Source organism: Podarcis melisellensis, assembly GCF_964234715.1.
Source record: "Podarcis melisellensis genome assembly, chromosome: 10".
Lineage (NCBI taxonomy): Eukaryota > Metazoa > Chordata > Lepidosauria > Squamata > Lacertidae > Podarcis > Podarcis melisellensis.
In genome coordinates, this window is record NC_138542.1 from 73,597,479 (window position 1) to 73,611,433 (window position 13,955).

Consider the following 13,955-nt stretch of genomic DNA (forward strand, 5'->3'; position numbering starts at 1 on the left):
TTGAATAAAAAAGGACAGTAAGAAACCTTCCCTTGACTTTATAGTTTCCTGGGCAACAGCTGAGACCCACCGACAACATCCTGACATGGTCTTGGAGAGAGGGGGGGAGATTAAGCCTGGGCTTATTCATGCTTTCTCTTGTCCTGCTACTTCCCTCTTTCAGCCCCAGAAAAAATGCTCTTTAGTGCTCAGTTGGAGCAAACAGCATTTCAGGCATTCCCCCATTGCCATTGGTTCCAATCTGTCACTAAAGAGCCGGTTCTCCCTGGGCCAAAAGGAAAACTGCTCTAGACCAGTGTCTAGAAACCACAGGTTGCTGGTGACAAGCGGAAGTCAGTTCGCAGCTCACCACACCTCGACCTCAGCTGTGCATGTGAAGCCCCAGTAGAGTCATCAGAGATCTCCCGCTCCCAACAGAACAGTTTTTTCCCCCAGAGTCCCCAGTTAAGGGGAAAACTCCTCTTCCACACAGTTCATATCAATTGTTTATTATCTCCAGATGCCAGACAAAGCTAAATAATACTAGATTCAATTCATCTGGTCTCTGAAGTAAACATACATATGTACAGACAGATCTGCTAACATTATCCCCATGGTAGATTATGCTGCTGTGTAAAGCCCACAGCCTTTCCTCCGACTCTCGCGGATTCAGAATCAGACCCTGATGGCAAACAGGACAAGACACGAAAGTGCAACAGGACAGGAACATAATGAAAACAATGCCCTATTATGCTCATTGGTCTACATTCCTGGACCAATGGGAGGGTGGAAGAATCGGCAAGTCATACATTGAACCTCGCGGGTGTTGCTTTGGTAACCCAGTACACCTGGCACCCTAAATCTCTGAACATCCAGACATGGGAAGATGTGCTAACTCAAGACATGAGTCCAAGCACTGTGCAGTTTCACCCATTGTTCACATGACGCCAACACAGATTGAGTGGCAAACCACTCTGACCCATGCTTTCTGGACATGAGACGAGCAGAAATATGGATGAGCCCAAATACAGAAGTGAGATGAGGGAAAGCAGGCCACAGTAATGCAGACTCCATGCGGCAAGGCAGACAGAAAGCAGAGAGTAAGGTATTATTAGAGTGTGAGGAAGGAGTGGCGAACCTGTGGCTCTCCAGCTGCTAATGAATTGCAACTTGCATCAACCTTGGCCATTGGCCATTCTTGCTGGGGCTGATGGGCATTGTAGCTCAGCAATGTCTAGAGGGCCCGAGGTTCCCCACCCTTGGTGGAGGGGAAGAGGTGAGGAAGAGTGGTCTCAAGTTTTAGGTTCAAAGGGTGTCCACTGTGTGTGGGAGAGGGCACTGTTAGGATATAGTTCCATTCCACCTTTAGAACAGGCATGTGGAGTTGTATGTCACATGTCTGTTTACTTCCAGCACAGTCTGCTGGGAACCTCCGTTGTGTATAGCTTTTGCCTATGCTTTTTGCTTGGACACGGAGGGAAGCAGACATGTTTTTGCTTTGTCATGCTGCTGAATAAAATGCTGTAAATATGCTTACATGTGCCTCTGTCTGCTACTTCCGTTGCAAAGAGTTCTTATCTCTGCTGGCTTGCGTGCTCAGTCTCTAAAGGTCTCTGAGGCTTGAGTTGCAGTTTTGGATGCTGTTCCGAGAACTGGAGTTCGCCCGGCTGCCGGCCGAAGGGCTGGAGCCAGCTGGGGGCCTGACAACTGCCCCCATCTCCCCAGACGCATCCCAACAGGCACTGCCCCAAAGCAAAAGGCGTTCTTTAGCTCAGCGACGGAGCATATGCTTTGCTCATCAAAGGTTCAATCCCGGGCATCTTCAGTTAGTGTCAGGGACTGGGCAGAGGAGGAATGGTGGAGACCTCTCCCCCAGCCTGACCCTTCCAGAGAAGGAGACAGTTCAGAATTACAACAGGGAGGGAGGTCACAACTCAGAGGCAGATGAGGGGGGAATAATGAGAGGAGGAGGAGAGAAGAAGCACAGGGGAGTGACAGCTGATGGACTCAGTGTCTTTAGAAAGCATTCCAGACCCTCCCTCTCCCAAGACATGGCGGGCCTTGAAAGTAGGAGAGCAAAGAGCTCAAAGGTTAAAGGCCCTTTCCAACACCCGTAGCTATGACTCATGAGGAAGTGGGAGAGACGGAGGGGGTGGAGACTCATGAGGAGCAACGCCATTATTCTGAGACGCCACATTCCCAAGCCTCTCTCTGTGGCTATTGAATAAAAGCAGATGGTAAGGAGTTTTCCTTGTCTTGTCCATCCCAGGCAACCTGCCTCGTGGGTCGGTTCCTCTGCAGTCTGACAGTTAGAGGGATCTCAAGCATCTGTGCTAAGGAAGACCTATCTCTGCCAGCAATGGTGGAGAGCTGGTGCCAGTGTGAATAAACGGCAGTTACCTGGCAGCTGTCAATGCCCCCTTCCTCATATCCTGCACATATGGTGTGAGGACTCATGGCCCCATTGTACCACTGGCTGCTGTTGCATTTCTTGGTGTCCAGAATGTTGATTCTCGCCTCCTGAAGGATGTCCGATGTCTTCACACCTGTCAGGAAAGCCAGCAGATTAGGTTGGTTTCTGTTTTCTCCAAGCACTGCAATCCACAGCTCTTCCCTTCCCTAGCCACACACACACACACACACACACACACAATTTCCCTGCTGGAATTTCCCTGCTTGACACAGAGCGAAACTACACGTTACATTAAATAGGTATTTGTATCTGTGTGTACAGTAGTTGCTGTTTTTAAAGCTGCAGGTTCAGGATCACACACACACACAACTGAAAACATGCATTCACTGTAAAAATGTAGCTTGGCAGAGGAAGAAACCAAAAGAAGTTACACCCCCCCCCCCTCATTTTGTGTGCTACCGAAAGCATTTCAGCACCTTAGGGTATTTTTAAAGCTCCTGTGAGCAAAATGGAAGGAGGAAGGTGTGGGAGTTGCAGTTAAACATGCATGAGTGCTAGTTAGTGCATGAAGGGGTTAAGACCAGCTAGGCCACTCCCCCTTACCTCCGTGAGGGGGGAAGCGAAGCTGCTTCTCTTTCTTTTGCTCACTCTCCGCTAGTCATGTAACTGACCAGGATGGACATGTCTGAACTTGTTCCAAAGTACAGACCACATGCTTGAAACTATAATCTGTATTTTACACCCAAGACAATTCTACCTGTGTTCTCCTTGCTGCTGCATGGAATAATGCATGAACCAGACCTTTCAATTTAGTAAGTAAAGCTTTTAAACTTACTTAACAGGGTGTTGCCTGTTCATTGCAAGAAGGGTGAAGAAAGTGGGCAAAATATCCCAATTTCTACGCTATTCTGGGGGTTAACTCTGAGAGTGTTGTAAGCTCTGCTGGAGGCTCTCTCCTGCGGGAGAGTGTGCAAAACCTCATGTTTTGAATCTAGGCGCCTGGCCAATTTTTTTTAGTATTAATTACCCACATGTGGGCTGGATCTATTTTCCACTTCCATAGAAGGAAGAACCAGAAAACAACTACCTTTCTCTGGAGGGGAAGCAGCCAGATTTCCATCTGACCTGAAATAAGCCTTCATTAATTCCTGTTCTCCCAGATCTGAAGTTTGTGGGGACTGGGGTACCAGCCATCCGCAGCAGCACCTCTATCTCCCCCTGCCCTGTGTGTTATCTACACAGCTGCGTTTCCACCCCTACTTGAGCTGCCCCCAGTCCCTGCCTCCCTCTGCTCCCAGTCTCTCACTGTTCTGGGAGGTGGTGCCCCAACCACTGATGTGGCAGTCTGAGAAGCTGGTATCAGAGCCCATGGTGACAGGAGGCAGGCAGGCTGGCTGAACGTGGTCGCTAAATGTCACAGGTTTCTCGAGCTTTATCAGTGCAATGTCATTGGCCTCCGTGCGCGGGTTGTAATCCTGGTGGAGGAGGACTTTGTGCACCGAGCGGATTTGTACATCGTCCGGCAACTTGGAAAGGTCGGTGGCACCCACTACAATCCTCCAGCGATTCAGTGAGCTGCAGGTAAAACAGAACATGGTTAGCGCAAGGCCCTCAGGAGTTCTTTTAAACAGAGTTCTCCCTGGCTACTGCTGCAAAAACAGGGGAAATAATAACTTCTGGACACCCTAATACTGATAAACATGTATACCTGAAGGAACATCTTCACCCCCACCATCCAGCCTGGACACTGAGGTCCAGCGCCGAGGGCCTTCTGATGGTTCCCTCGCTGCGAGAAGTGAGGTTACAGGGAACCAGGCAGAGGGCCTTCTCGGTGGTGGTGCCTGCCCTGTGGAACGCCATCCCTTCAGATGTGAAGGAAATAAGCAGCTATCCTATCTTTAAAAGACATCTTAAGGAAGCCTTGTTTAGGAAAGTTTTTAATATTTAATGCTGTATTGTTTTTAATACTTGATTGGGAGCCGCCCAGAGTGGCTGGGGAAAAAGATGGGTGGGGTATAAATAAGAAATTCCAGTTTCTTCCAATTCCAGCTTCATGCAGATATTAACATACATCTGCATGAAGCTGAAATCCCAATTCCAGCTTCATGCAGATATTAACATACCAGTATTGTGGCTTTGTTGGTTTCTCGCACCGAGCAAATACTAGAACTGACTGATGGACACATTTTGCTGGGACACTGCACTGGGCTGAAGTTACCTATAGATCCATGTTAATGTGCCTGTATACTTTTACAGTTAGTCCAAAATGGCTTGCCAGCATTCTGGACGGTCATTTAAATCACAAAGTACATGTATCAGAATAGCTGCTCCTCTTGTCCCTCTGAACGCCCCACCCCTGAGAATCAGCCAGGTATCAGAACCAGTCACTGCACAAACAGCTTCTGCAGCAGGGAAGGGGTGACCCACTGCAGGGAAACACCTGATGTGCAGATGAGGCAACATAAAGTTTCTGAGACATGGCGAAAGGACAGGAGGAAGCAGACAGCGCCCTGTGGAGTTTGGAACTGACAGGCTTAAAACTCCGTGGTGTCCTGTATCTGGGAGGAGCTTGACACAGAGAAGTGAGTCACAGTCTGTCTCACTGTTCAGACTTGAACAGTATCTGAAGAAGTGTGCATGCACACGAAAGCTCATACCAATACACTTGAAGTGTATCTGAAGAAGTGTGCATGCACACGAAAGCTCATACCAAGAACTAACTTAGTTGGTCTTTAAGGTGCTACTGGAAGGAATTTTTTTTGTTTTGACTATGGCAGACCAACACGGCTACCTATCTGTTCAGACTTGCTTTCGCTTCTGGCTGACACACAGCACAGCACAGAAGCTGCGAGAGAGTGCTTTTGGAAAGCACAGAGAATGGCGGAGGTTTCCGATGGAGTTACTGCTTTGTAAATAAACGCTACTAGAGATAAGAACGAACTGTCTCTGGACGTGATTTATCCCATTTCTCACACGGACGCAGGACCGCTGCTACTCTGCTCTCCTGCCAGGTCAGCTTTCCCAGCAGAGTCCACGCAGGGAAGAGTGACTGGACGCAGGATTCATTTTATTTACACGAACACCCCCCACTAGTGTCCAGTTTCTAGCAAGCAGCTGAGTCTGCCTAGAATCTCTGCCCACTCTTCTGTGGGATGTAATCCACTGGGAGCAGTCAAGTACAACATTCCTTGTTTTGCTAGAGTGGACATACAAGGGGATGTTTGGTCCAGCCAGTTGAAACTTCCTGTTCCTCCTGGCCTGGAGCATCCTTGCTTGCATGTGACTAGTGGGTGGGTGTGACCTAACCTGTCCAGGTAAAAGGACAAGGCATGCTGCCACTCCCTTTTCCATCTTCCTTTCATCCTGCTTGCCAGCCAAGCAGTTGCCCAGGTCATCTCCCTTATGGGTAATCCTGTTTGTACATTTTTTAAAAAACAATATTTAATCATTTTTTCGATACACAACAACCGCAAATGACACATACAACAAAAACCATAATAACAATAATAACACAATATGACAATTCAGATTTGAATACACTGATATACCTATGGCTACACCTTTTTAAACAATATGTTCCCACCTCTCTCTCCTCCCCCTACTTCACACCACTAACATGTTTGCACAGTGGTGCCTCGCAAGACGAAATTAATCCGTTCCATGAGGCTCTTCATATAGCGGTTTTTTCGTCTTGCGAAGCAAGCCCATTGACAGCTTAGCGGATTAGCGCTATTAGCGGTTTAGCGGCTTTTAGCGGCTTTTAGCAGCTTATCAGCTTAGCGGATCAGCTGATAAGCAGCTTAGAAAAAGGGGGGGAAGGGGGGAAAACCCGCAGGAACTCGCAAGACATTTTCGTCTTGCGAAGCAAGCCCATAGGGAAATTCGTTTTGCGAAGCACCTCCAAAACGGAAAACCCTTTCGTCTAGCGGGTTTTCCGTCTTGCGAGGCGTTCATCTTGCGGGGCACCACTGTACATGTTTGTAACTTGAAGCCTAAAGCCTGCCTTCAGGGATCACACTCTGCTCTGCCTGGTCGTGAATAAACTTTCTTTTCACTGCTTATGAATAAGACTGTGGTGCCTTTATTCAATTAGGAGGGATTCAAGGGGTCTTACCAGGAAAATATTAGAACACAAGCCAGATTGAATTGTGTATTGTGTTAAGAAACTCACACGAGTTTGCAACTAATTTTCTGCTGTGTAAAGGGGAATGGACTCTGCTAAGTAAAGAAACTTGCTGGTTCAAGTTAGGAAGGATATTAATAAACAATATATCCTCTCCTGCCACCCTGAACATCCCCACATATTCTGACATGTTGGAGAGGTTCTTGTGGATAGACAAAGGCAATCTGCACATGCTCAGAGGCACCACACATCTTCAGCCTGTGGCAGAAATCTTGCCTTGCCTTCCCACCTCGGGGACATTCTGCCTGTCCTCAGCAGGCCAGAGATGTCCATTTTCCTGCCATCTTTCATACTTGCCTTCTCTTAGTCTTGAAGCAGTGAGCTGCTGTGAGGACCCAGCGCTTGGAAAGGACAGATCCCCCGCACGAGTGCCGCGTTCCCTTGGAAGAGGGGATCTGGACGCTGACAAGCCAGGGCCACTCTCCAGGCAGGGCGTCAACACCACCCACAATTCTCATGCCGCCGCCGTGGATGGGAGCCAGGGGTCGTTTCCCGCAGTCTGATGGGAAGGAAAGAAGATTGAAAGCGGCTCAGGGAGGCAGGACTTCAGGAATGCGCAGCAAACACCTAACCGACTTCTTCAAGAAAGCACCAGAGGACAAAAGGCTCTGCAGCTGACAGGGCCAAACTTGCCAGGGAACTTTGCTCCAGCCTGGCATCAAGAAATATGGGTGTGGGGAGCTTCATTCAAGAAGTTAAGCTGCTGGGGCTCAAGATATCCCAGCAGCAAATTTTGGCCACAAATTAAGCCAGACTTGCACCAGCTATACTTCCCTTTGCAACAGCCCCAGAGAGCATGGCCAGAGCTCATGTTCAGCAACATCTCCAGGGCCAAAGATCCTCTCCACCCCACATCTGGACCCACACATCTCCAGTGTGTTACACAAATGACGGGGGGGGGGGGTCTTTAAAGTTGTTACCATGCTACAAATATTATGCCTGAATGTATCCTTTCGACTTGACAGCTCAGGGAAGATACCTAGCTTTATAAGTTGGTAGAAATCCATACTTCAACAAACTCTCCTCATTCCAAGGCCATTTTAACCCTAAAAGAAAGGGGAATTTGGGCTCCACCTTCCTCCATGAACCAAGAAGCAGGAAGTCATGTAGGCAGCAGGAACAGGGCATCCCGCCATAATTCCCCAAGTGTGAGAGCACAGACACGGCCCCCCATCCAGGGAGTGACCAGGGGCAACAAGAGGCAGTTGAGCAAGTCAGGTGTTCTGAAAGCCCATCTCCAGACAAGCCTTGTGTGAAAGGAGATGTCAAGAGATTTATTGTTCTTCTGGTGATGGGGAGTTAAGAGGTATTGGGGAAAGTGTCTGATAAAGGGACCTAATGTTGAACTTATGTAACCCTTGTATAAGGTAAAGGGTAAAGGGACCCCTGACCATTAGGTCCAGTCCCAGATGACTCTGGGGTTACGGCGCTCATCTCGCTTTATTGGCCGAGGGAGCTGGTGTACAGCTTCCGGGTCATGTGGCCAGCATGACTAAGCCGCTTCTGGCGAACCAGAGCAGCGCACGGAAACGCCGTTTACCTTCCCACCAGAGCGGTACCTATTTATTTACTTGCACTTTGACGTGCTTTCAAACTGCTAGGTTGGCAGGAGCAGGGACCGAGCCATGGGAGCTCACCCCGTCGTGGGGATTCGAACCGCCAACCTTCTGATCGGCAAGCCCTAGGCTCAGTGCTTTAGACCACAGCACCACCCTTGTATACCCCTCCCCATTTGTGATGATGTATATGATGCTGCTCAAAGTGTATTTGGGGGAAAGAGGGAAGTTTTAAAAGAGAAGGTCACCCCATGCTCAGGGTTCTTACTCCTGTGGGGACCTGTTGCGCAACAATAAAAATCATAGTCTACGGACCACTGTTTTGCTCCAGATTACTTGGCTGGAGTTTCCTTCTTTTACTGACCGCATGGACCCGTAGGGGACTTGCACCTCGACAAGCTGGGCTGGATAATTGGATAATATTTAAATAATTTTTTAAAATTACTGTGACAATGTTAACCTCCTGACAGACATAGAACGAATCTTTAAATATAGAGAAAGTACACAGCAAAAAATTTCCTGATAAAAAATGGGAAAGTAAAATAATAATAATGAAATGTGTATAGATAAACAAAGTGTAAAATAGCACAACGAGAAGAATCAGAAGTTAGTGTCTATGGTGTGTCTATGTAGTGGTGTGCATTGTATGTATTGTCTAAGTTGTATGTAAACTGATGTAAACTGATATATAATAAAGGTGATTTTAAAAGAAAAGAAAAGAAACTTCTCAGTATGCAAGGAAATTTGATTCTGAGGTCTCAGCTCCTGCTTTTGGCAGTCAGTGGTGCCATCGTGTGGCCAGCTTGTGCAAGGGCAACTTGAATATCCCACAAAGGGGGACATTCTGGCATCAGAAAACCTGGGCTTCATAGGATAGTGCAGTTCTTTACTTCTAGGGAAAATGGTGCTGGTACTGCGAGCCCTTCAGTACCTCTGGGGGGGGGGAGAGCACTGGGAGAGAGGACACTTACGTATGTATCATAGAGTGAGGCTCTATGATGTCACGGGCCTGCCAACTTTTAAAAGACAATCCAATATCTGAGCAAGGCTGAAGAATGGAACTGTTAGAATTCCTGATCTATGATTGCAGTCATGGGATTTTTGTTTATCACATTACGGTGTATGTTTTGACTCTACAGAGTGGGAAGTGACAGAGACAGGATGTTTGTGTTACCGTGTTCTGTGAAGTGGGACTATTGTCCTTTGTTCTCTCTCTTTGCTGTCTGATGCTAGAGAGAGAAAGAGCCATCTTGCAGTGCTCCGTGTGTGTTTATATGTAAATAAAGTAGATTAGCCAAAATGCTGAGTTGCTGAGGTCCATTACGCAAGCTGCGAAGACTCTGCGTATCCCTAAGTGTGCCGATATCTTGGCATTGGTCACTGTGATGTTCGGGCTGGAGAAAGCTTTTGAAGCTCCCGAACGATCGACCAGGAGGGAGAGAACATGCCAGTCGGGCAAGTGTCTCTGCCAGGGTCCTACTCGAGTGTAGGCTGAACTCCTGACAGGAACTTGGCAGTCAAGCTGCAGAATTACAGAATTGACCTTGAAGGGCAATTGGGAAAGGAGAAGGTGTGTGTGTACGTGTTTTCATTTCGGTTGTTGCTGTTTTTTGTTTCCCCCTGGAATTTTTTTGTGGGAACAGAGGTTGGGGAAACTCTTCTGCAAATGTTTCCTCTTTTAGAACGATGTCTGCTGTGGCTTCTAAGTGGCCTTTTAAAATAATAGAGCTGCAAACCTTAAAGGTCAAAGTTTCAAAGATATAGTTCTGTGGTGAGGTTCACGCTTTGCAAGGTCTAGGTTGAGTCTCTAGCAGCGGTGGACCATATGCCCACTCTGCCCAGGGTCGGCGTGCTCCCGAGGGGGGCGTGGCATGGAGGGTGCCCTCCCAGGCGTGGGATAGCTGCTCGGGTGCCCGGACTGGCGCACGCACCCTGCAGTTGGGGGAGGAGTGAGCCGTCCATGGCGGACATTCGGCACACCGCCTGCGACTCCCAAGCCTCCCCCAAGCTGTCAAAACGAAGGGGGGAGGGGGGAAATGCCACTGGCAAAGTGGTGCAGCTCCCCCCTTACCCCGAAGGCTCGGGATAGGCTTGGGAGTCGCGGGCAGGAGGCATGTTGAATGCCACCCCCCTCAGTGAGGGCACCCGGGGCGGACCGCCCCCACCGCTCCCCTTCCAACGCCCCTGCTCTCTAGAATGCTCAGGTAGGGCTGGCAAGGCCCCCGTTTGAAGCCATGAAGATACACCTGAAACAAATGGAGCAGCTGTCTCGGCCTAAGTGATCGTCTTCCATTTGTCCCATGATCTTTCCGTCTGTCTCATGTTTTCTAGTCTACCACTGAATCAGAGCAAATTTCCATCCTCAGTAAACCCAATTAGCATTTTTTCCCCCTGATTCAGCAGTAAACCGCCGGTTTTCCTAAAATAGAGAGAGACAAACTGGTTGCAAAAGGCAGATTCAAACAGATGCTAGCACTTGCATCCCCAAAATCAGATAATTAATTGTAGCCTGAAATGATATGTGTTGACTCCAAGTAAGAAGGACCGCCACGTTCCATGGGACTTACTTCATAGCAGACATACACCAAGGGGAATCGGGACCTGGAAGTGTGTGTGGGCTTGTCTGCACTTCTGTTTATCTTGGACCTAGCAAGGATTGTTCTGAAATGGTTTCTGTTTGCCCCATGCTTTGTAGCCATGAGTCTGAACGGTTTTCAATTTGCCCCACCACATTTCCCAGGAAAATTTGCTCTTTACCGCTGATTTGGAACAAATGTCAATCCACAGAAAACCACAGAATCCAATTGATGTTTGGTCCGATTCAGAGGTGAAGAGCAAGTTTTCCCCAGGGAAAGTGAGAGGACAAGCGGAAGTCTGGATGAGCCTTCAAGTCTAGTAAAAACTTCATTCCTTCTGCCTCATCTTAGGATGGGAACAATGCAGAGAGCACCACCATCATGCTCTTTGCAAGAAACATCCTTTCCCCCCTTTCACATTTATTTTTTGTTTCCTCAACATCTAGCTAGGGAAGGACCTCCTGCGGCACTTGAAGGTGCTTTGTGAGTTGGGGTTGGTCTTAATAAAAGATCTGTTCTCCATCTTGGGGCAAATCTACAGCAATTTCTATCAGACGAAAGGTATTTCGGATACTCAGTATTGCCCCTTAACAGATATTAATCATCTCTCCAAACTCTCAGGGTGATAGCGAAAGTGGTTTGCTTTCACTTCTCCAATATATACAGACATTTCTACAGCTACCTACTTAGCAGAACACTAAGTGCTCCAAGTGCCGACTGAGACGGTGTGAAATGAATTATTGCTTCAACACCAATTTTTAGGCCGGAGGGCCGTTTGAATCCTGGCTTTTCCAGCTCACAGCAAACAGAGAATCAGGCCCTAAGGCAGGCATCGTGATAATATTCCACCAGGTATGTTGAAGAGCTGGTTGGATGCCCTGACTTTCAACATCTGCCTGCACCAAAGCCTCAGACACAGGGCCGAAATAATCAGGACTCTGTAATGGGTGGAACAGGAGCCTATCTTATGTTCAGCCTCCTTAACCAGATTTGTCTCAGGAGCCCAGAAGATGACCATCATTTTGCTTTTCTCTTCTGCCCTAGTTAATCTGAATAATAGACAGCTACAATTCACTTCTCATGGATCACTGCCAGCTCCAAAAATGGGTGGGTCTGGCTTCATTAAGATCTGGGTTGTGTTTTGGTGGGAAGATGCCTAAAGAGGACGGCTGAGTGAGAGCTCTAGTGTGGGCCTGGTCAAAGGGACTACGAGATAAAGGTCTCACCCCCAGCCACAGACCCCAAGCCCCACTTACCCGCTGGATCATAGCCATGTGTCCCCAACAACCTCAGCAAGGCCACGACCCCCAGAAGCAGCCCAGCTGGGACTCCCTTTATGAGCTGTAGTTCCTGGTAGCGGTTCCACATCGTTTGGCCTCAGCAGCAAGATGTCGACATCGGTGGGTTCTCCTTCTACGTTGCTAGGAGACAGAGTCTGGCCATGTCCACCGAGGAAGGGGGTGGGATAAACAGGTCACCCATCCCCTGTGGACCAGACACAAGGTAGCACCACCTCCAAGGAAAGAGTCTCCAGGAAGCAGGCAGAACCTCTCTGCGGGCAGTAGAGCACTGGGCGTTACAGTGTCTCCAAAGAACTTCTGGGGGAGGACTGGTCATCATGGCTGGGCTGTGGAACCTCTACACAATAGACCTTCTGGAAGCCTGCAATCTTCTGGAAGCCCAGCAAGGCCTTTCTGTTTGGTCTGATCTGAGCAGCAGGTGTCGAGACTCAATCCACAGCCTGCCCAATTTCACAAATAACCCCAGCGGTCCCTTGGAAGGATGCTCTTAGAGAAACCCATAGAGCTATGGAAACATCACAGGGGCTGTTGGGAGCAACTGATCCACCTCAGCCTGCAAAACACCCTGGGGTCAGGCTGGCAAATGCCTCCACATCACCAAGAGACCTTTGGCCAGGTGGTGAGGCTGAAATCGGTTTCCCAATTCCTTCTCTGATGTTTCTTGTGCCCAAAGGTGGTTCTTCTAGGCAGAGGTGAGATGACCAAATGTCATATCCACTTTCCTTAGCTAGCTAGTTATTTTTCTAAAACTGATTACAGTGGTACCTCCTCATGTTATGGACAGGATCCGTTCCGGAGGTCTGTCCGTAATGTGAAATGCCTGCAACTAGAAGCGCTGTGTCTCTGCAGGCATGTGGCGCAATTTGGCGCTTCTGCACATATGTGAAGTGCAATTTAGTGCTTCTGTGCATGCGCAAGCGGTGAAACCCGGAAGTAACCTGTTCCGGTACTTCTGGGTTGCAGCGCAAAAAGATGCAACATGGAGCGGATGCAACACGAGGTATGACTGTATACGTTGTTGTTATATTAGCAAATACAAATTGTATGCCGTTCATTACTCTTATTACATTTTCTTACCCACCTTTCCCAAAACAGCCAGAGGCAATTTAAAGGGGGGGATTCAAATATATACATGGCTTTAAACCAGATTTTAACAGCAAACAATCCATATAATACTGAGGCATCTGATCAAGACTTGTATTTTAAAATGAGCTTAAATATATATATATATATATTTGCAGATGCTTGCGTGTTTTTATGCCAGGCAGAAGACCAGCTGGCTAAAAGACTTTGGCAGATGTTTATCCTCCTGGACAAAGGCCCCCCTGATTTATTTATAGCAGGAGCCAAAATTCTCAAAGTTGTAAAAAGGGAATTACAGGCTGGGAGCAAAGGTTACTAGGTTACTGACCCTACAGAATACAATCAAGCTGCAAAAGCACTAATTAAGAGTTAGTAAATAGTAGGATTTATTGTTTAACAGAAAATAATACCATGTGCCTCCCATTAGGCTTTAGCCACATTTTCATAAGGTTAAAGGGCAAGACCTAATAGAAACAGCAGCTGGCTTGAAAGGGGGGTTGCTTTTGGAAAGTGTTTTTACTAAGTTCCTTTTTACTTTGAAAAGGCCTTTGCTTCTAAAAATCTATATATGTTATGTATGAAATATATTGGCTTAAATGCAAAGGATTTAGAAAGTAAGAAATGTTAGATTCTTATGTTAGATTCTTATTTCATTGATGGTGTGTGAGAATGTGAACCCAAGATCTGTTTAAAACCATGAGCATCTGTTTTAGCCATCTGTTTTGGAGGGCAATAGGGCAATAGGTGATCTGGTAATTAAGGTGGCTTGTTGAGGCAAATGTAAGATATATGGCTACTTGTTTGCCATTTATAGAAAGAAGGAAATATAGCTCTTTGTCTCCCATAAAAGGTAATAGGAAATGG

The 13,955-nt window shown here is 47.6% G+C and overlaps 1 protein-coding gene across 1 annotated transcript in view; it reads right to left on the reverse strand.

Annotated features, from left to right (window-relative positions):
- Positions 1–12,316, reverse strand: part of LOC309379808 (uncharacterized protein) — a 37,751-nt gene extending 25,435 nt beyond the window's left edge. The window contains exons 1-4 of the mRNA XM_081929261.1: positions 11,964–12,316; positions 6,873–7,074; positions 3,699–3,967; positions 2,380–2,525 (exon numbers count right to left, since the gene is read on the reverse strand). Coding sequence (XP_081785387.1) covers positions 2,380–2,525; positions 3,699–3,967; positions 6,873–7,074; positions 11,964–12,075 — 729 coding nt within the window. The 5' untranslated portion in view covers positions 12,076–12,316. The remainder of the gene's footprint in view (positions 1–2,379; positions 2,526–3,698; positions 3,968–6,872; positions 7,075–11,963) is intronic.
- Between the last annotated feature and the right edge of the window lie 1,639 nt (positions 12,317–13,955).